The sequence below is a fragment of the Puntigrus tetrazona genome, chromosome 4 (genome assembly GCF_018831695.1).
Source record: "Puntigrus tetrazona isolate hp1 chromosome 4, ASM1883169v1, whole genome shotgun sequence".
In the NCBI taxonomy this organism is placed as follows: Eukaryota; Metazoa; Chordata; class Actinopteri; order Cypriniformes; family Cyprinidae; genus Puntigrus; species Puntigrus tetrazona.
In genome coordinates, this window is record NC_056702.1 from 12,408,412 (window position 1) to 12,431,373 (window position 22,962).

The window sequence follows — 22,962 nt, forward strand, 5'->3', positions numbered from 1 at the left end:
ATTTAATGTAACTACATTTCTCACAGTGAACTGCAGCAGCTCTGTGAATAAATTTGTTTGATATTTAAGGGTCATAATGTACATTTCTTGCTCTGAAATCCTTGCAACCCAGATCTAAAGAAGCACAAAAGCATCAATCACGATGCCCTTTACAGCCTGAATGAAATAACACGCCTGGCATAAACCAACATCTAATCAAGCGTTCTGTCGCACTAAACCAGATTCAAAGTTCAGCTGGGAGTTCAGTCTGAAAATACAGGATATTTGAGTAAGGCAGATGAAAACACTCATAAACCCTACTAAAGCAGAAAATGTAAGATCAATAAAACTGCAGGTGACTCACACATACTGTTCAGAGAGAGTCTGTAGTAAGAAACGTGTAATGCTAAATTATTTTTTAATCATCTTAGAAAATAATCGACCTAGGACACCTTGAGGAACAAAGCCAGAGGAACAAACTCTAGAAACCTTGTAGAAACCAAAAACGGTAGAAACCTTGTTTAAACAGTAAAAGTGCTTTGCACAGAAAAACCTTCACTAAACGCTCTCCTCGATTGAAACGTCCACCTAAATGCTGCTTGTTTGAAGAATCTAAGCTTTCGTGAAGTTTTAATCAGTGGGCAAATAAAACCAGGCCAGACGAAACAGAAGAGCTGATTATGTTATTGCTCAAACTCTCATTTCATGGCATATTTGCAGTAAATCAGATGCGATTTGAAATTAGTAACTTCACTCCAGACTCCAACCCACCTCAGATTTCAAGGAAAAACTTCAGACAATGAGCAGAGATTGAGAAGACGGCGATAATTACCCTCGAACGCAGACTAATTAAAAGCTTCTGCCGATCTCCAAAGCGCCACGCATTACAGCCGCATCAACCCGTCACATCAACACGTCTGAAACTAGAGCTCAGAAGCAGAGCATGTGTTCTTACTATTGAAATCATTAGTTATTTTTTGTCTTGCAAAGTGGTTTTTATGTTTAGAACTAAGTTTTGGCTAAATCACAAGGAACTGGGGTTGCTTCTCCAAAGCATCACCTGAAAAGTAGAGAATGCAGCTTTGATTTACTGACCAACTCATTATTATAAGAGGAAAGAGTTATCTTTTCTGGTACCGTTTCAGAAGAAGCTTTTGATTATTGGTCATTTTTTTTCCTTTCCCTTCAGACCTAAGGTCTTCACAGGTGGTTTGGTGATTCCACTGTTGTATATCTAAACATTTTGAAGATGCTTTTATCAGGGGTGACGGCCTTGTGTCCTCTTTCCTAAATCTGGCAGTTGAAGAGCTACTTTTGCATTTAAAATGAAGGAACCAAAGGTAACCAAACACAGTCTTGCCTTAACAAGGATACATTTCTACATAAAGTAATGAAAAGGCTGTTCTTTGTCAATTATCTGCAGTTTGAAGTAATAATAACTTTTTAGGCATGGTTATAGACAAGCAGCACAGTAGAGTCCACATTGCTTATGGTATTGAAAGATCTTTTGTTAGTTAGGATTCATTTATAGTCCTCCTGCAGTACTGCCTTTGACATACTATTGCCAATTTTCATAGTATTTTGCTTGATTGGTTAAACGGGTGGGCACCGCATTGAATTGGTTTTGAACTTGTTTAATATCACTTGGATAGAAAGTTTTTAGCAGAGGTTGGTAAGTTTTCTTCCTCTGTGGTACCGTTAACTAGGGTGTACCTCAGGGGATCTATCTTGGGCCCTCTTTTGTTTTCACTGTGCTCCCTTCAGGTTAGATTTTTATTTAATTTTTTACGAATGGTAATATTCTGTATAATTTTACACAAATGATACCCCTCGGAACATTCTTTGTTGTATTGTCTTACAGAATTAATGTGCTGTTTGGCAGCTAAATATCTTCCGCTGAATAAATCTAATACAGAAACAGCAGTCTTTGATCCTAGCATTTATAATATAGATAAACAACAATGCGGGTCCGTTATCTGTGAATTATCATGCTCGAGTTAGAAATATGGGAATATTTTTTTGATAAGGGCCTACAATTCCAAAAACAAATTCATTCAGTTCTGAAGGGTGCTTTTTGTAAAAGATCCACTGTAAAATTGAAAGCGTTTTTATCAGTAAGGTAATAAATGCTTTTGTTACCCTAAAGGCGGTACCTAGGCGTTGCCTAATCCTCTTTGGCCTGTCTTGATACAAAATGCTCTCTGCGAGGCGTCTTACTGGAGTAAAAAAGGGAATACATCCCTCCAGTTCTGGCTTCCTACAATGGTTACCAGTTGAATATAATGTTAAATTTGAAGGTTTTATTATTTGCACAAGAAGTTAAAAAGCCAGGCACCACAATATATTACAGATCTCATTCTCCAGCTGAAATGCCCTAGGCCCTTAAGGTCTTCAAACAAGTTGATGCGGCCAAGGTCCGGTTTGCAGTTAAGGTGATGATGTCGAATTTGTCTAATGCTAAAGAATTTAAACCCCATTAACGACTAAAGCTGCTAAAGTGACTTCGTCACATTATGCATTTAGCGGTGGAAAAAAGTATTTTTATTGCCTTATTTTTGATCATAACATTATAGAAAAAGAAGACGATCTTTAATAGTTCCAGATCTGGTTAGTACTTGATTGCTTAATTTTACTGTGGATTTGTTTCTAAAGAAGACACAATTCAGAGAGACTGAAACTAGAAGTCGATCCCGTGCCGACTATACTGGATCTGACTAACAATGTTTTTTTATCATGTGTCACCATCGCTTTTGTGTTACAGACAGTTTGATATTTACGTTTTTTTATGATTTATACATCACTCCAGCATCTATATATTAAGGATGTAGATATATATTAAGCAGAGATACAGAATTTAGCTTATTACTTTTTTTTTTTTTACATGAAATTATTTCTTTTATCCTTTGACAACTATCAGTGTTGTAACATCAAGTATCTACAGTAAACTTTATTTAAAATACCCTGACATTTAAAAAGTGTAATATGTATAAATATTAACAACATAACCTAATCATTGGTTAAACTTGGCTGTATGTGTGTTTAAACTTTTCTTCAAAATAGTATAAAGGTTTTTCAAAATCAGAAAATGGAAGAAAGAAACCAACATGGAATTCAATATGCATATTTAAAAAAAAAAAAAAAAAAAAAAAAATATATATATATATATATATATATATATATATATATATATATATATATATATATATATATATATATATTTTTTTTTTTTATTATTTCACCTCTGCATTTCTTTTCTGTGATTAATGTACAGAAGAATGCTGGTCAGTTTCAACAGACTGATTATTAGGTTCGTCTGCATTTAGTTTGGTGTCGTTTTGAGAGCAGCGTTTGTGTGTGTTTTTGTGCTTGCGTGCTCCTGCAGTGTGACGGCCGGCCTGACATATCGCCTGGCGGCCTGACGGCCCGTCTCCTCTCTGTCATAATCAATCCAATTATAGGATTACATCACACTTTATTGAACAGTCCTCTGGGAGCCAGTTTGTCCAGATCTAATCCGCATTATAAAATCAGACGCTTCTGCTATTTGTGAGGGATTCTGGAGTTTTTCACTTTGCTCTTCTCACTGAGCCCTTCAAATCCCTCTTGAGCAGCACACTTGCCGTCCGTCTCAGGGCTTTATCTTTGAAACCATTTAAAGAGGCCATAAATACTTAAATATCATCATCTTCCATCTTTTCCATAGAGCTTCATAAATCAGCATAAACAGACAGATGGCCATTAAACTACAGCTTCCTCCTATGATGGGTAGATGTGAGTCTGATGGAGAAACGAAGCATTTATAAAGGCACAGCTCTTTGTATTTTATATATTTCTTTTTCTCTCTCTCTGATCCTAAACGTCCAATCAGCACGAGCCGCCAGCCGTCTCACAGGTGATGAATGAGGCTCCAGTGCAGCACTGACTAAACCAGTGACAGCGTTACTTTCTCAGACAAATGACTCTGATCTACGGCACAAACTGAGGCTGAATTAAAGACTGTAATAGGACTGAAGACGGCTCTCTGCAATCAAACACAAAAGTGGGTGAAACTAAACTTCAAACACTTTGAGCACCACACACACACACACACACACACACACAAAGTAAAATTGCTTACAACAGCAGAAGTCTGGGAGGACGGCAAAACCACGAGCCCTGACAGCGTGAGACTCCTTGTGTTTAGCGCTGAGGTCAATATCATTAACACACATTTAGCATCGCGTTTTTCTCTTTGGTGTGCGGTCAATATATCAGTTTTTTTTCACCACTTCTTTTACTTATAAATATTCTGTACCTACAGTGATTCAATAAATAACACGGTACCTAGTATTTCTATGCCTATATATATATAATTGCAAAACTTCAATGCAAATCAATCAATCAATCAAATTTTCTAAGTGAGAATGATATTATATTATTGTTTTATTCTGTTACATGTCAGTTTTAGAAAAAAAAAACAACTGAATATAGTTTTGTTTTCAAATGTACCAACAAATCCTAGAAATGTTTGTACATTAATTTCCAAATGTAATTTTTTTCCTAAATACTGTTTAATTTTAAATTCATCGTACTTATTTATTTAAATATTACATTTGAATTTAACGGAGTGCCTCTATTATGTGTTATGAAATGTTCATATTTAGGATTTAGGACTCCATGCATGCAAGGCCAGAAAAAAAACACTTTAATTTTCTTATAGCATGCATTTATTTTAACCTTATATTTTTTTCTAACCCCTCCGGTCATTGGTTGATTTCAAGCAGTGTTTGTAGCTTTGCCACTCCTAAAGCGGAGTGAATTTCCTTTTCGTTCAGACCAGCGCCTAAAAAGACCAACAAGTGGGCAGACAATATGCTAATGTCTTTTGACCTCAACATGAAGCGGCTTGGGACTCGTTTCAATGATTTATCGCCAACTCTTTTTTAAGAGACAAAAAACTTTCAGATTTGATTTTTTAATTCATTTTTTACACACAAAAATCCATAATAGGGGCACTTTAATTTATTGCATTTGTAATGTATTACAGTTAATTTGGCTACAAACAAAAAAATGTTTTTGAATATTATGCATGCAAAATATAAATAGAGTTCGGCAAATACATTTTGAGCCATTAAAAAGATTAAAATACCATCATATTTAGATGGCACAGCAAAGAATACCAAATGTAAATTAATTATATATATATATTTTTAATAATTGTAAACAAGATAATACCATAGTAAAAAAACAACAAAAGGTCACCAGTTGTATCTTGGTTGTAACTCTGTCGAATGCTAGACATGTTACTTGTTTACCCTGCAAAAATGTTCAGGAGGCGAAGAACTTGATCTTGATCTCGCCTTCAAGGTGTTACAGATACAGACGAGTCAGACAAGAACTGATTAGCAGCTTCAGCACACCTGCAGTACAGCCAGAATATATCAGTCCTAGCCGTAGCTGAGGATTATGGGGGAAAAGAAACGCCGCTCACACTGGGGAAAAGATTACACGGGACACCAAACTCAGCTGACATCACAAGCTGCCAGAAACATCACAGCCGTGTTCCCCTGCTGTATTTTTTCAGTATAATCTGATGTCTGCATCCCTCAACCATCAGCAAACTTCCCTTTTAATCTCCTGAAAGGAAACAGCAGAGTTCCTCCTCGCTGTTCTGAATCTCCATCTCTGCCCCAGCTTCAGGTTCGAGTCTCAGCAGGAGGCGAGCAGAAATGATGGGCAGAATCGATGGAGACCAGAGGGCTGTAGGTTTCAGAAAGAGGCTGATAGATGAAGAGACGCAGGGTCTGTGACATCGCCTTCGGCCTGCAAACAAAGCAAGACCTCGACTCAGCAGAAAGAGTGAAACAAGGCTCCGGCTTTCATCATTTCTCAAGCGGACCGAAAAACACACACAGCTGTGATTAAACACACTAAAGGTCATTGTGTTTCCTTCAATGCAGCCGCACCGCCGCTGCCAGAGCTCTGAAAGCAAGAAGAACTCAACGCGCAAGAAATGACAAGTGTGACAAATGAAAACATATTGCAACACTGTGGAAATGTCGCTCTTTATACTGTACTATACTCACAAAATCACACGAGAACCCATTCGTTCCAGCAGTGTTTGACATTAGCATCCCGCTGAAGACATGGCACACTAACAAGCTTAGAAAATACACAAGTATTGACAAAAAAACGCTTTTCGCTAAAAATAAAACATCCTCTGGTCTATGCATCCCTGCCTCTGCTGAATTATTTTTTTATCCACGGCGGGGATAAAATAATTCGTGAAAAGTGCCATGAAGTCCCGTTTTGAATCAGATGATTTGCGAAACGTGCTTTGAAATCTTGTTCTGAATCAAATGATTCACAAAACGTGATTCGCTTTGAACTCTTCGAAACCATTTTGTGGCACAATGGTTGAGCTGAGTTTCAAATATATAGCTATGTTGATACATTTTTCCTCATATTTAAAACATTTCATGACATGATCACACTAACATTAGGTTAGGCTATAAATAACCTTACTTTTGAGAGATTTTCTTTTTTTGTTCAAAAGTATCTCCCCCCTTACTTTTTTCTGAAATTGAACCCTGACAACATCTATATGCATATATTTCAACACAGACTTTTCATGCACTCAAAGGTAATTGGATAAATAAATATAATCATAAATATCAAAAATAGCCGGAGTTTTACTCAAATTAACTAAAATAAATGACAATAAAAATAAAAAACAATTCAAAATAATAATCGATACTTTAATTGCTTCTCAGTGATAGTAAAATAGCACTAACTGAGCTTAAAAAAAATTTGTATTAAATTGTCTGTAAACAAAAGAACATAAATATTCTTCTATAAATCATAAAATAAGTAATTTATAGTCAACCTTCCTCAGGCTACAGAAATGTTTCTATTGTGCCTTAAAAAATTAGCAGGTTTCTCACCAGACTTTTAATGACATTCTGTCACACTTGTGTTTCTCACTTTTCTAGATGATGAAGGCTTCCAACTCTAACTCGTATTGAAATGCAAAGCAAAGCTCATGTATTATTGATAGAGAAGCTGCAGACACCTGTATGTTTATTAGCATCTTCTAAAAATGAATGCGACAGCTCATGTGATTCATGACACCTGAGAAGCAGCGGTGTCAAGCGTCTGGTTTGATCATGTGACCTTGTGTATCTAATAGCTTACACACACACACACACACACACACACACATTCGCATTAATTCATTGTGAATGAGTTCTCCTAATGGAAAGCAATATAAAGGTCTCAGTCAGCGCTGGGAAGTTATTCAATAAAATGCGAGGAAAAGGAAGGTAATAATAGTTGGATTTATCTTTTCTACAAGAAAAATTTAGAAACCTGATTCCTGATGCTTGTGATGAGGATTTTGGTTTCGTGCTCCAATAAGGAGCGATCTATAACCAAAATGAACTCATCAATCATACTGGCACATATTACAATAACGGATGCTGCTGGAATTAATGAATCTGAACCTCCTTCTTTTGAAAAGTCAGTTCAGATTAGCACACTACCATACACTCATACTACTGGAGCAGTGTGCACTACATGTATTGTACATGGATTTTCTGTATCTGTGGGATATATTTGGTTGATCAAACGTTTACTGTTGAATAATCTGTTTTAAATAGGAGCTAGTATTCAGTCTGTACTGCACAGTATGTAGTAACGGTATGCTATTATTCATTTTTGAACACAGACCTCCTTAAAAGAACTTCAAGGTCAAAGGTCAGGTTCGAGAGGCACTCGGAAAACACTCTGTGACTCGTTCCTCAGTGAAATAAGAGAGATGGAGAGAGTCTGTTAACATTCATCAGACACACAGCAGTTTTGTGATTCTTTTATAATGTTCCTCATTTTTCATCTCTAGCGAGATACCCTTCAGTTTTATGGCCGTCACTTTCACACTGATGGTGAGTCGCTTTCAAAACGCCCCTCGTACGACCTTGATGATTAGCTTTAATGAATTCTAGAAGAGATTACCATTATCCTTGGGATTTTTTGTATTAAGGGCCCGACCCAGAACATTCACACAGAGAGAGACGGACAGAGACAGTCATCGAGACTCAAAATGAGGTATTTTAAAGCGCGGCTTATGCTTCATTTTTTTTAAAAGTAGTGAGGGATGATGGGTAGATTTTGTGAGCCAGGTTTGGGGGAGTAAGGACACTGAAAGAATGAGACAAAGGAAACTATAGAGAAATGACATTGTCACAGATGTTGATAATAAATAAAAATGATGACATGTAGAATAAAGCACAGTGAAGGGTGACCTTGCAAAGGACATGAACTGCAAAAACGAGCGAAGAAATGAATTCATTCAAAACAGGAAAATAAAAGACGGTCCCATTCACCTCGAAACCAATCCTCATCATCTCAGAAAATATTGTAGATGTTGCATATAAACGTGTTTCTGCTGTCAGTCTTTAATATCTCAATCTCTCAGATTAATACTCGTAGTTTGATCTCCAGCTCCGGCGCTCTGTCACTGATCTCTCAAGACTGAGAAAATTACCCAGAATGCTCTGTTCTCATAAAGTAGGGGTGCCCCAAAGGTGGCCGTGATAAATGTCATCATTCCCATAATGCAGTGGGGTTGAAATAAATCTGAAGGTCACAAATGTGTGATCTGATCTCTAGGTACATGAGCTTCACATGATTCAGCCAGAAGGACTTGTTCCTGGATCAACATGCAAGAAGTTCAAAAAGAGAAACAGCCAATGAATGGCGCTGGGATTTGATTGGACTGATTAGTTGATGATGGGCTGGATCTCTTCCCAGTGTCTTCCCGGACACACACACACACACACACACACACACACACACACACACACACACACTACTGATTCTTTCAGCACTTTTAACAGCAAAAGGCAGATTAACCCATCCACATTTGTCACGCATTCGATTTCCATTTACTTTTGTCCGTATCTGTCACTCACATGCTGCTGTCAAGACTTAGAAGAGTCCGAAACGACTCGGCCTCTTTTTGAAAGGTCATTGATCTCTCTCTGAGAAGCACTTACTGTAGATCAATATCTAAGTAAGATCACGTCTCTCAAAGGATGTGCTAAATGCTACTTCAAACGCTCACAGACACTTTTCTTGACGAACAGATGATGTGCTGCATTACAGTCCTCATAGAAGCAGATTATATTGACAGCAGACACAAAACAACCAGCTGGCAAGTCAAAATTGAAATAACAATAAATAGATTTGACAGTGAAACATGTTGTTGTTTTTTTAAAAATTATATTTATTACCAACAATATAAATGGTATTTTATTTTCACACAAAATATATACTTTTTTTAACACACTGGATGGCTCATGTAACATATTACCATTTAAAGCATTATCATTGCACGTGTTTTTAAAATGTAAGCTATATATTTTAGAAATCTATACAGGCTAGTCTACATAGGCTAGTATTTTCGATGAATTTCTTCAGTTGGCTATAGTTGACTGCTCGCTCAAACTGAAGAGTCCGTTTTATCATCCCGCTCTGAGCAGCATCTTATCTGATAAACAAATTGACTCAGTGTTTGAGCACTAGACGGTGAAAAAGGCTCTTGTTTTCAACTTAGTCAGAGAATTAGCCGTCGAGTGTTTTTGCGGCAGACACATTTGTGGAGGTGAAATGTCTAAAAGAAAGCGTGTGCGAACGCTAAACCGATAACCGATGCATTTATTTATCATTCAGTGGGAGCTGAAGAGCGTCCTCACAACTCCCAAAAGCATCAGACGGTTTGATTGTTGCGTCTGAAGACACTTGTTGATGTAATGAAAGCTAAATGGATGAAGGGTGTTGTGGAGGCTCTGATTCTTCATGGACTTTCATTCGTCTTATTATTATTCTGCATGTGACTCTTTTGCGTCAAAGGCATGAAACCGATTACTGATCATCATACGACGGTATTAACTGCTACCCGACAACAAAGTCCATTTTCTCCTCCGGTTTACATCATCCCTTCTCTTTCCTGTCATTTCCTTTTTCACCCTTTCTGAGAGCGAATGAGAGGAAGAGAGAACGAGTGAAGTGTTTGGTGTCTCTTTGTCTCTCATTTTCCAGTCACAGTAGATGGCTTCTCTGATTAAGTTGCTCTAATTGGACTCTGTTTTAGATTCGGCAGGTGAACAATGGCTCGCTTTGATGAATGAGTCGTGTTGCGCTTTGGGCCGTCGCTTCTCCATCTGAGAGAAATCGTTATGCCATTAGCGATTTAATCACACGCCAAGAGCCACAGATAATAAGAGCCGAGTCTTAAAGTCAAAGAAGCAACAAAGCAAATGACTTAAAATCTCCCACGTCGAATAGACCTCAAGAAGTGTGAGGAAATGCTGTAACGAGCTTTTAAAAAAAGCGTCTGTGCGAGACCCTTGGAGGACTTGAGAGGCGATCCGTCCTTAACCCGTGACGCTCTGATTTCATTTCTCTTTGCATGAGCGGAGTGACAGAATGTCCCTGTTTTGAGACCAGAGGGGCTGCAACTGCTCCAACACTCAACACACAGATGGTGCCTTTTATGTAACGCAAGCATTCATTACATCCACATCGTTTCTCATATGAAGCTGCACATCACGCTGAAATAATTTCACCCTTAAGTCTAGCGGTGACATGCAACATCACGACGAATGTGTCAATAAGGTCACCAACTCGGTCTGAAAACAAACAGTTTCTTTGCACAGGCGGCATCCTTGACGTGACATTTGAACAGCCAGACGCGAGCATCTTTTTAGCGGGTGACGAAAGGAAGGTTGTGAAATCTCCAGCCTCATTAAAGTGTTCGGCGTGTTTGAAAAGATTCAGTGAAAGCACCCAAAAGGACGTCAATCAATAGAGCAGCAGTCATGAAAAAGACTCATTAGCAGAGAGGTCAGGGTTTAAAAGATGCCGCTCCTGACCTGATGCTGTAGGTCACATGATTTAAAACAGTCTGTAAACAACTTATTGATTATTACGGATATGTCTAGCTGTATGATGAAGCATAAGATCAGAGACTATTAAACCAGTATGTCTAACACAATCTGTTGACAATTCGTAAATTTTTTGCATTTTATATTTTATATTCAGTCTCATTCTACAATCTACATTTTACTCATTACCATTAGGATTTAAATGATAGATTTAGATTGTATATTTATAGGCTATTTATAGGTGTATAGATTTAAAATGCCCCAATTTTGGATTTTTAAAAAAGTCCTTTCTTGCAGTGTTTAACACAGTTCTAAGTGAATGAAAATATCCTGCAAAGTTTTACATCTGGAAGTGCTTTGATGCATGTCGAGCTTTTTTTGGGAGCTCCCGAAACCAATATATGAACCTTTCATAACCCATAATAATGATACTTTAAATTCCTAGAAAAACATGCTGGCTTAAGATGGTCTCCGTGTTTTGGAAGATGCTAGGTGATCATTAGCAGCGGCAAACTAGTAGACCGACTGGTAATTCCAGAACACAGTTAACAGCTTAAGCTGGATTTACCAGGGGATGAAAACGAGAATGAAAGAAATTCAGAAAGAAAATCGCTGAAATGTACTTTGAATATTGAGAGGGCCTTAACCCGATTAGCAAACATGGCAAATGCTTCCCAGAGAGCGTTTAAGAGAGTAAGGAAACATGATTAATATTACATGCACACTCAAATACACACTTACCCGCAAACACACACACACACACACACACAGTCACAGAGGAAGTGAGCAGGCGGGGAGGAGAAAGACATACGGACAGAAGCCCCAAAAGAGATTGATGACTGTATTCAAATGAATACAGAGAACTGACAGGAACCCAATGGAGCGAAACACTGGCACAGAGAGTCTGATGCGAGGCAGTCCAGCGCACTTACAACAACATACAGTAACACACACATCAATACAGCGACAGACGCACACTTCCCAAGACCAAACACAATCACAAACGACCTAAAATGCTTTCAGGATCAATAAGCGCAAGAACCGAGTTGCCACTGACACTCCTTCACCTCTTTAAATGAGCAAAAAAAAAAAAAGGAAGTGCCACCGATCCGATCGCGAGCACAAACGGAACAATGAAAAATCACCCGCTTTCCCATGAGAAGGACATTTATCGCCCGTTTCAAAAGCATCACTGAAGCCAGACAAAGCCGAAGACATTTCACCGCCGTCTTACCTAATTTAGGGAGGGAATATTTGACTTTGAAGTAATCCTGGTAAAACTGAAGGAGTCTCTTGGTGATGTGCAGAGCGTAGTCCCCCGATCCGCTCTGGATGGCGTCAGGCCTGGCGTACAGCCGAATCTACAACAACGCAACAAAAGAGGAGAGAGAACAAAAGTTAAAGTGTCTCAGTGAATGGCTCTCATAAGACTTTGGGCGTATTCCTAACCTGAATTCCATCAGGGATAACGGTTATAGACTTGAAAGAGTAAGTTCCCAGGATAATCCATGGTGAACGTATCTGCCAAGTGCTTTCATCTGCAGGGCCGGTGATGGCCAAAAGAGTGCCCTAAGCAGAATAGTATTGTGCCCCCTTTCTTTAAAAATAAAATAAAATGCACTTTTAAACAAATACAATTGTAGCTCTAAACAATGCATTATAATAATACTGTGTGGTTCTACAATAAAAGTTAGCATCTCTATTACAAAAAGGTGGCCAAAACTTTGGTGCCCTTTGCAAGCGTCTGTAATGATGTAAATGATTTATTTTGCACTACATTATGTATTTTAACAGTGTTATTCGATTAAACCATATACAGTATCTCGTTGTTTTTTTAGTCATGGAAACTGGAATATTAGGTCAGATGTGTTGTTGGTGAAATTATTACAGACAATAAATCCAAATGTTTCAATCAATCAATCATTTTTATTTATATAGCGCTTTTAACAACACAGGTTGCATCAAAGCACTGTACAGTATAATGACAGGGATGTATAGTGACGAGAGTGACCAATTTCTTATTAAATGCAGAGACGGTCTCTGTAGTCAATTCAACGATAGTTTCACAGGATTATGAACGTATTAGGGTATCTGAAATTGGTGCACTGGCTTCAATTTGAGGCTTTTTTTATTTTTCCATTTCTATGTTCTGCTGCTTTACAGTCCTAGCTGTAAAACCAGTTCTGGCTTGGGAATTTAGCATTTGCCTTTCAAGTGTACTTTTCTTTACCCTTCGTGCACACAGTCTCGTTCCTTCCAGTGCAGTTGCTTTCCAAACAAAGTTTGTCATTTTTTGTACTTTTTCGATTCACCTCAGAGTTGGCTGGATCGTTACACGGTTTAATCTTTTATTAAACAGCTCATTTAAAATCCTTATCGACTGGAAAAAATATATATATACTTCAGAACCAAGGCCATGGAAAAGTAGGCAGCGCGTTCTGCTGGAGTTATGCTGCACTTTCATAAACCATGATGTTATTGGCCTGTAGCTGCTGAAAACTTCTTCATACATTTATGTTTAAAATTTGATTATTTCCATCAATTGCAAGCCAGCTGTTAAATAAAACGGCGTTCTAGACATTTGTCTTCGGAAACGAATTAGATTTCCATGAAAAAGCCGAGACAAAGCGTTTGCGTTTTTCTGAACCATCGCATGCGTGCGAGAGAGAAAGTGAGTGAGGTGTGACTCTGTGGGAAATGTATTCCCACACTAAAAATGATGGTGGACTCTTTTAGCCGAAGGCTGATGCACGGCACGGCTTTCTGAACGGGCATCCATCTAGTCAGAATGAATGTCCTCCTACACTAACAGAGTTACAGTGCAAAACAAGCAGGAGGAAAGGCTTTGTTTCAGAGCCTGGCAGCAATGCACATTGAATTATGTGTTGTTTACCTCACATGTTGCTGGTGTATCGATCAGCTCTATGTCTGGTCTGATATAAAGATGAATGGGCGGCACTTGGGCCGTGGAAACGATTGGAAACTCAATCAAATCTATGCGATTTTAAAACAACCTGTAATTAGACAAAGAGCTCAGGTTGACGATCAAGAGACGCTTCATTAATCAGCCGGTGTGGAGATTGTTCGGTGCTGACTGCTTCATTTGTTTGTTTGTTTGGTTTTGTTGAAGGCAGCGTGACAGAGACTTAAATGGGGTTAATTGAACTTTAATAGAGAGTCTCTCCATGCACGGCTGCTCGACATTGATTCACTAACAAGCTCTTTCTGATGAAAAAATGAAGCTTTAGTCAACACATTCAGCACTTGACCTGATATTAACAACCCGTTGAGTTATTATTCTGTATCCGTATGACTGTATGTCAGATACTTCAGGCGCTTTACAATTAATTTCTCAAAATGATCTTCTAGTTTTACACCATTTGATTCCTAGCTTGTGTTGCGTGGATGAGTTAGACTAGTTTAAAACGGCTCAATCAGAACTCAATCATGGATTATATTGCTAGTTTAAACTGCTATTGTATCTTTGAAACCTACACAGTCGTTTCAAGGCATTTGTATTCTACAGCTAAAAGCACAATTTTGTCCATTAAATGTACTGAACATGCATTTTGATCAGGCTGAGTAATTTCATGAATATGTAATGCGCGTATTAGTGGTGCTGAATTTTGATTAGATATTAAAAGAACATTTGTCATCTTAATGATAAGACAAATAAAAACTGACTGACAAAACCATTGGATTTAATAATGGCTGCTACAATGTTAATTAATTAACCACTTTCTATTATTTTAGCACTTTAGAAAATACAAGACAGGCGCAGTGAAGAGGAGATAGAGAAAGTAGAAAGTCCACATTTTGTTAGCTGTTTTAAGGGGAAACCCTGTTTTTTCATGCGCCTCTCAAATTTGAGATTTAGGGCTTTTTGGTTTTTCCATAAAATATTTTTTTGTTTGTATAAATATATTTCCATTACAATACATAGTTTAGATTTTTGTTCTGTAAATGTAAATCAAATAATAATATATAAATTAAATATTTAGATCATTTGCATATTTAAACGTAATCTTTTAGAAAACTTGCAATATAAAAAATGTTTGTAATCAATCGACTAGGTAAGTATGGTGATCAGTATCAGTTTATTTTTTACCCTATTCACTCGCAGTGACTTTTTTCCACATAACTCTACACACGATTCACCATGATGACAAAGCAGAAGCCAAATTTGTGACAATTTCGCAGATGTATTCAAATGCAACACTGAAAAAATGACACCGCACAAGTCTTCATACCCTTGACGCAAAACGTAGTTGAACCACTTTGGCAACAATTACTTCCATTCTTCTCTTTACATCATCTCAAGCTCTGTCGGGTTGGCTGGGGGCCATCGGTGGACCGTTTAAAGGTTTCTCCAAAGATGTTCGATAGGTTCCAAGTTGCAAGCTGCGGCTGTGTCACTCAACGAAATTCACAGAGCCATCCTTAAGCCACTCCTGCATGGTCTTGGTCGTGTACGGAAGGGGAACTTTCAGCCCAGTCTGAGGTTCTGAGTGGATGTCTCTGTATTTAGCTGAATTCAGCTTTCCATCATCTCCGATCGCTTCCCCAGTCCCTGCCGCTGTCACCACCGTGATTCACCACTGGGATGGTTTTATGCAGGTGATAAGCTGTGCTTGGTTTCCCTCAAACCAGAGAATATTTTTTTTTATTTGGATGTATTTTTGCAAATTCCAATCATGGTTTTATTCGTCTTTACCGAGGAGAAGCTCTGCTGTGAATAACGAGCGTGATTTTAATGGTTAAAAATGTGAAAATGCTTCGGTAAAAACCTATTAGATGGTGAATGGTAAATTCCTGTAAAATGTACAGAGAAAAAGCGTAAATTGAATTTCCCAGAATATCCTTTATTGTTTGAATTTGATGTTTTTCTTAACAGTTATGTTTATTAGGGTTGTATGTTACATGTAAAGTTGTTAAATTAATGTTTCTAGCATATTTCAGTTTGAGTCTCACCATGATGGTGTTTAGTGTTTGTGTGAATGACACTCTTCTATATATGTTACTATTTAAAAGCTTCTTGTGATGGGCTTTGGTTCATCTTGTGACATTCTCTTCATCACCTGCTTTTAGTTATCAGTGTATTTCAAAGATACAAAACAGATTTCAGTACTTTCATAGGTTGGTATATTAACATTATATCAGTTATGAAATTACGGTAAAACCGTAAAACCTAAAATGTTGTCACAGCTGCAGGTTTTTTACCGTTAATTTTACAGATTTTTTTTTTCAGTGTTGAGTTGAATCTCTTTGCCATCAAGCCCAGATTGGTGGAGTGTCACAGTGATGTTTGTCCTTCTCTGTATAAGATAATGGAGCTCAAACAGAGTGACCATCGATGTCTTGATCACCTCTCAAACCAAGACCCTTCTCCTTCGATCGCTCAGTTTGGCCAGGAGATTAGATCTTAGAAGAGTCCTGGTTGTTTCAAACTTCATCCATTAAGGATTACGGAGGCCAAATGCTCCTGTGAACCTTCAAACACAGCAGAATTTTTTTTGTAGTCTTCCCCAAAACCGTCTCAACACAACACTACAGCTCTGCAGGCCATTCCTTTGACCTCATGGCTTTGTTTTTGGTCTGGCATGCATTTGAGCTGTCGGCTTTATATAGACACACTTTATAAGTGTGTGTGCCTTTCCGAATCATTCCTAATCAACTAAATTTGCCACAGGTTAACTCCAGTTGGAGTATAGATGCATCTCAAAGACAATCCAGTGAAACTGGATTTTTAGATTTCAAAGCAAAGGGTTTGAAGACTTGTGTAATGTCAATTTATCAGTGTTTCCTTTTTAATACATTTGCAAAGTTCTGATAAAAAAAAAAAAAAGCAACTTAAAGCAGTTTAACATAATGACTCAACATAATAAAATGTGAAAAAGGAGTATGAGGACTAATGGCCGCTCAAAAACTTTGCATCAAAGAAAAAAATACATTTTAAAATATAAAATGTAATTAATATCAATTACATTGATTTTACTGTTATTACTATATTCTTCATCAAACATACGCAGCGTTGGTGGGCATGACAAGGATAGCAGTTTCTATCTTAAGCATCATTACTCCTTTAAACATGCAGATCAGTATAATGCATCAATAACTGAACATGCTTCATGAACTCATAGTTAAAATTCATGGTTGCATCTTCCCACTACTATCTAGAGCCATAATAAATGTATTACATGATGCCTAAACCAACTGCTGCAGAGTCTGATGTGATTTCTACACGTGTGTGTGGTAGATCAGTGTTTCCCCATAAACCCATAGTAATAACTCCACTCTACTCTCCAACGTTCCTCTCCCACGATCTTTCCTCTCGCTCCGCACAGCCGAATCTTTATGATGAATGGTGCGAGGGGACTGCCCTGCCGCTTTAATGTGATTGATGGGGGACGCTAGCGCGCGGCTAACCGCTACAAGCCGCAGTGTGGGTATAAGTGCCCCAGATAGAAGCACGCTCTACAGTCAGCAGTGATATAAAGGAGAGCGCGGTCATGCTGAAGGAGATCAGATTAATTACTCTAATATGAGGAGGAGGCCGGCCAAGGGCACGCAGCAGGAACCACTGAGAAAGCCGTCAGGAAGTGTCTAATATGACAACAGGGCTTTGACTGAGCGTGATATCAGTAACACGGAGCATAAACCATGTCTCTCTGTTGGCAGACAGATGATGCCGCTTAGACTGCGAGGATCCAGTGCCAAAAAAAAAACATTTAAGTGCATGCGATGAAAACGATACAGCCAATATTATCTTAATGGCTGAACTTCACGTAAAACACGCTCATGTATGATATATAAAAGCTAGAAGGGGCTTGTCACGAACACAATCCTGGACACGAGCAAAAGTGAATGCTTGTTGCAGACATTATTACCATCCTTTTAAAAGCAATTATATGACCTTGTAGACACTGGACTAATGTTAGTGGAGACAAGTCTTTCCATTTACAGCACATCCACCGTGTAACCATTATACCGACTATATAAACTTACAGTAAGCTTCATATAAACATCCACCCTGAGCGAGATAAAAGCTCTGTTCTCGACTACGGCGCTCCACACACCAGACTCAACGCACAACTGTTAACATTTAAATACAGCAATGAGCATAAAAATACACAGCTCAATACTTTTCAGTCTTTAAATAAATATACGTTTTTTACTCATTCACTATCAAAGGTGTGGGGTCAGTAAGATTTTGTAATGTTTAGCTTACTGAAACCAAACTTTCCTTAAGTATATATTGCTTAAGTATATATTGATTTCTCTCAGCTTATTTGGCATTTTGGATTGATTTATTACTGTGCTCTGTGCAGTGCATTCTGGGATCGTTTTCACTCTGAAGCATGCATGAGGGGCCGCCTTAGAATTTGGCAAATGAGAAATCTTAAAGGCATCTGTGATCTTAAAGGTTTCAGAGAAGAGTCATCATGGAAATTTGAGTTTTAGGCGCTTTAAATGTGACTCACCACAACTCCACTGTCTGTAACTGCTTCTCTGTAGGTGAAGTTGCACACGGCCCAGGCCAGGTAGTACGTGGACATGCGGGGCGTCCTGGAGAAGTGGCTGGTCACCCATCCGTCCTCGTCAGACGTCGAGGCCTCCACCGGCATGTTAGAGAGCGACTGATACGAGCTCTCGTGTTTCAGACTCACTCTGAACGTGGCTTTGTAGATGGGCTCGTCGAAACACGGGAAAGCCTTTCTAGCGTGAGTCGGGGAGAACTGCGTCACCGCCAGAAACCTGCAGAAATAACACCAGCGACGAGAACGTGAGAGACGGGTAAGACGAAAGACATCTCTGGAACAATATGTGCTATTTTAGCAGCCCTGAAGTCTACAGTGAAAACTCATTTCACCTGAACTTCATTAAATTGGTTGTCACTTGACTTTGCTGAATTCAAATTAGCTCCGACTGCCATCTCTGAACTCATCGCTGTGCGTTTTTATCACACTAATGAGCTTCCCGGTGTGAAGATGGACAAAACCGATCCGGTTTTTTGAACCACAGCAACTAAATCACATCTAATGTCAACATATAATAAATCACAGCAGAATTACTACACAGAAATAATGATATATCTGTCACAGCTGTAAACCTTAAACCCATCTGTGACAGCATTAGTCAACAAATTGACGGCGCGAACCAATTTAGATGACAGGAAATAATACAAAGCTGTCAAATTCATCCTACATGTTGGTGGATTGGTGCGTTTTATCTGAATAATTATTAATCTACGTTTGGACACTTTTACCAGTCAGAGCTGAGTCTGGACTATAAACAACCTTGGAGATATTCTAGCATATGTAAAGTGTAAAGAGAGAAGGAACAGCGGTGAGCTGAATTACAGAAAGCTGCATTAATGGACATTAAAGCCTGACTTTAGTCCGACGGGGGGATTTGGCTTTGACCAGCCACAGCATGACCAGCAGACGGAGGAGGAGACTTTTCTGCCATTACTTTTTACTCTCATTAGCAGCCGTTCATGCGGTAACAATGTATAATGAGTCTATAATGTCCCATCTGTTTACCTCCTCCACCTTCCTTTATAGATGTTAGTAGCGTTTAAACATCTTTACACTATTTAAAGACAACAGTTGAGACACAGACAGGAGGTGATGAGAAATCAGACGACTAACACACACACACACACACACACACACACACACAGACAGGGACGGGATTCTTCAGGGATGTCAGAGTGAAAATCCCTGCAGCGATACACACGGAGGTGTTTGAGTTTGTTGTCTGATGTGACACGACTGTACCTGAAAATGTGTGAAGGATGAAGGAAAAACTGTTCAATCTCCGGATGATCAGATGACGGTTTTGAAGTGAACTAACAACACGGTTCAAGTGGCCACGTCTAACTACATAAACACGGATATTTTCTCGATCCTGTGAGATCCCCGTGGTTCACAAATATCTGAGCAGCCAGCGGCGCTGATTACACTAAACCCAATGATCTTCACAGCCTGTGGAGCTCAGATCTGCTGAACATCAGCGTGCTGAATTTATCTCCAAAGTGCTCTTCAAAGAACCTTACGATGTCAACACCTCGCTTTGTGCTGAATCAGAAATGGGTTTGTTAAAAAAAATGTTACGTCGAGCCGTTGACAAGCTGTTTTGCAGCTGAAAGCCGGAAGAAGTCCGGCGTGTTATTGCCAAAACAGAAAGGCAACTGGAGGATGGACAAAAGGTTTATGAAGTGTGTCTATGAAAGCGATCCCTTCAGGGTAAAACAAGGTTTAAACATGTCTCAAATGCAGGAAAACCTGGGGCAAAGATTCAAAGATGAGCCCTTTTTCCCCTCAGAGGACAGAGAGTCAGAAAACAAGAAATAGATAGTAAGTGCTGTGCTGAAATCACTCTGAATATCAAAGATGCAGATAGCTGTCAGATGCCACATTCAATACATATATGAGCTTCTCATAAACAAAGACTAATCATGAGCCGAATGATATTATATTGGGTGATCTGTTGGTTTTCAAAAATGAAAATGGATTGCAACTGAACACCTAAACCCAATCGTTTAATCTCGCTTTTTATATAGTGATGCATTATGGTAATACTGTAACTGCATAAATAAGATAATGCTGTACAAGAGGGCAGTTTTAATATAAATCTAACTCGTATGTATGTTTAGCATCCTGCTGGAAAACTTCCCACGGTTAAGTGCAAGTAAGTATCAGTGTCTGACAGTAAATGTCGCCCCAGACGCAGCTGTGGCTTCAGTACCTAGGGGTTTGTGCGAACTCCCTAAACGCTGCAGTTACTGTCTGAGACCAAGACGTAAAAATGAGACGTAGACGGTAGTGTTAGACTAGGAGGTGGACGCCTAAACTCAACCATAACCTGGATGTTAATATTATGAACGAAGGACCGGAGATTATATCTTGCTTGTTTTAACACAAGCTGTAATATTATTAAAAACGGCACGATTTTTAGCCTTGGGAGTTGTGTTTGGAAAATGGTAACGCTTTAGTACCAATTCTCACTATTAATTAGTTGCTTATTAGCTTGCCTTATATCAACATGTTTATTAGTAGAAAGCGTATATTCGGCATGACCGTATTTTACATCCCTAAACTTAACAACCACCTTACATATACCTACATATGTCAACTCCCTGCATATGTCATATGCTACAAATAAGTTATTTTTGGTGAAAGGCGTAGTTAATGGTTTGTCAGTAGATTACAATTTAACATGTCCATGCTGTAAAACCATTTTTTTATATATAATGCCACAGTTAATACAGTTCCTATTGGAAAACTGTAACTTAGTGACGGTATGAATTTTACAACTTCTACAGTTTGTATGAGATCCCAATTTGTTCATTATAGGCCTATAAGTTATCCTACTAAATGTGGTGTTTTGGTAATCACGGTAAACTTCTGTGAAAGCAATTAATTAGCTAAAAATGCGGTTGTGATCGTCAGGCAGCATCAACAGTTCCCAAGGTGAAAGCAGATGACTTTAACAACACACGAGAGAGAGTTTGACTCGTTTACCTTCTTTCTCCGTTCAGCACATAGGAGCTGCGGAAGAAGCCCAGGAGCTCGTGCTCGATGTGCGCGTGGAAAGTGATGTTGATCTTGTATGTTCTGAGGGGCTTCATCTCTCTGTGCAGCGCGATCACATACACCTGCTTGGGCTGGTAGTGGAAGCGGCGCTGGATCCTCATGGCGCCCGCTTTCTTGCTGTCCGAGTACACCAGCACCTTGTCCACCTCCAGCCGGTCCGCGTGCAGCACGATCAGCTTCGTGGACTGAACGCACTCAAACTCGACGCGCACCTCCCCGGAGAAGGTGAAGTTCTCCATGGACGCGGTCAGGCGGAGGTCGTAGTGGCGCGGGCGCAGGGTGGCCGGTAAGCGCAGGTGTCTCCAGGGCTGCTGGCCGTCCTCCGAGTCTCTGTGACTGATGTTAGCGTCCCGGGACTGTTTCCACTTGCTGTTGCTGGAGCCGTTCGCGGCCAGAGCCCCGCTGCTCTCCGCGGCGCATCTCTCGAAGCTGACGCTCAGCGTTATGGCGATGGCCGTGACGACGATGAGGGTGAGGATGGAGATGGCGAAGCCCAGCACGAGCCTCTTGTTCACCGTGATGTGCTGCTCGGTCGTCCGGGGCCGGACCACCACGCTGTCGGCCCACTGATCGGACAGAGCCCGTCCGTTCCTCATGCTCGCGTCCTCGATGCCCATTATACGACGGACCTGATGTGTTTTACATTCATGATCAGCCTCCTTCCGCGCGGTGCAGCTTCAAACTGCGGCGAATGAGCCGGAGGACCGATTTAAAGGCGACGGAGTCGGCGGAGATCCCGCGGAAACGCGCAAAGCTTCGAAGAGAACGAAAGAAGAACCGACGATCGATGACGTCGAGACCGGACTGGCGCGAATCAGAAGTTCGTTTGGTCAGATGCTGGAGCTTGTCGGGTCCCACCGCGCGTCCACCCAGCACCTGCCTCCTGATCAATCGCGAGAGTGTTGAGCATATCTCTTCGCTCTGTTCATTTCTGCCTCCATCCTCATCCCCGGCTCTCTCTCTCTCTCTCTCTCTCTCTCCAATGCTCCTCTCTTTCTCTCATCCAGCGGGTCTCTCTCCCTCTCTCCCCAGTCTAAATCTTACGTTCAGTTAAATCACAATGTTCAGACAGGCTGATTTGACTCTTCTCTTCCTTCACACGCATCGCTTTCGCAAACTGTTGAGTTGCACGGGCATACAATGAAACGCAGACAAATGAAACGGTGCACGTGTCAAATTTTTACAGCAGCGCCGTGACCGTATTTTCGACGCAATCACACAAACGCATTAGAACACGACTGTTGCGCACTTTGACAACAACGGCGTGAAAGGCTGGGGGTGTAATGATCAATTCAATAAAAGCGTGCAGGTTGTGTGGGGCAGACAAGAGGAGAGCCTTTCTCCCCGTGAGTAAACACTCAATGTGAGCTGCAACTGTACAAAACCAACGACCGCTGTCCGTGGTGCTGAATCAATCAGTGCTATTTCAGCACCACTAGTCCAACTTGATTGGAAAAAAGATT

The 22,962-nt window shown here is 39.7% G+C and overlaps 1 protein-coding gene across 1 annotated transcript; it reads right to left on the reverse strand.

The window, feature by feature from the left end:
- Window positions 1-5,374: 5,374 nt before the first annotated feature.
- Window positions 5,375-22,475, reverse strand: LOC122343505 (thyrotropin-releasing hormone-degrading ectoenzyme-like). The gene is made up of 4 exons (XM_043238011.1): window positions 21,428-22,475; window positions 18,383-18,656; window positions 12,136-12,262; window positions 5,375-5,781 (listed from the first exon to the last, which is right to left on the reverse strand). The coding sequence occupies exons 1-4, from the start codon at window positions 22,114-22,116 to the stop codon at window positions 5,588-5,590; spliced, it is 1,284 nt and encodes a 427-aa protein (XP_043093946.1). The 5' UTR covers window positions 22,117-22,475; the 3' UTR covers window positions 5,375-5,587.
- Between the last annotated feature and the right edge of the window lie 487 nt (window positions 22,476-22,962).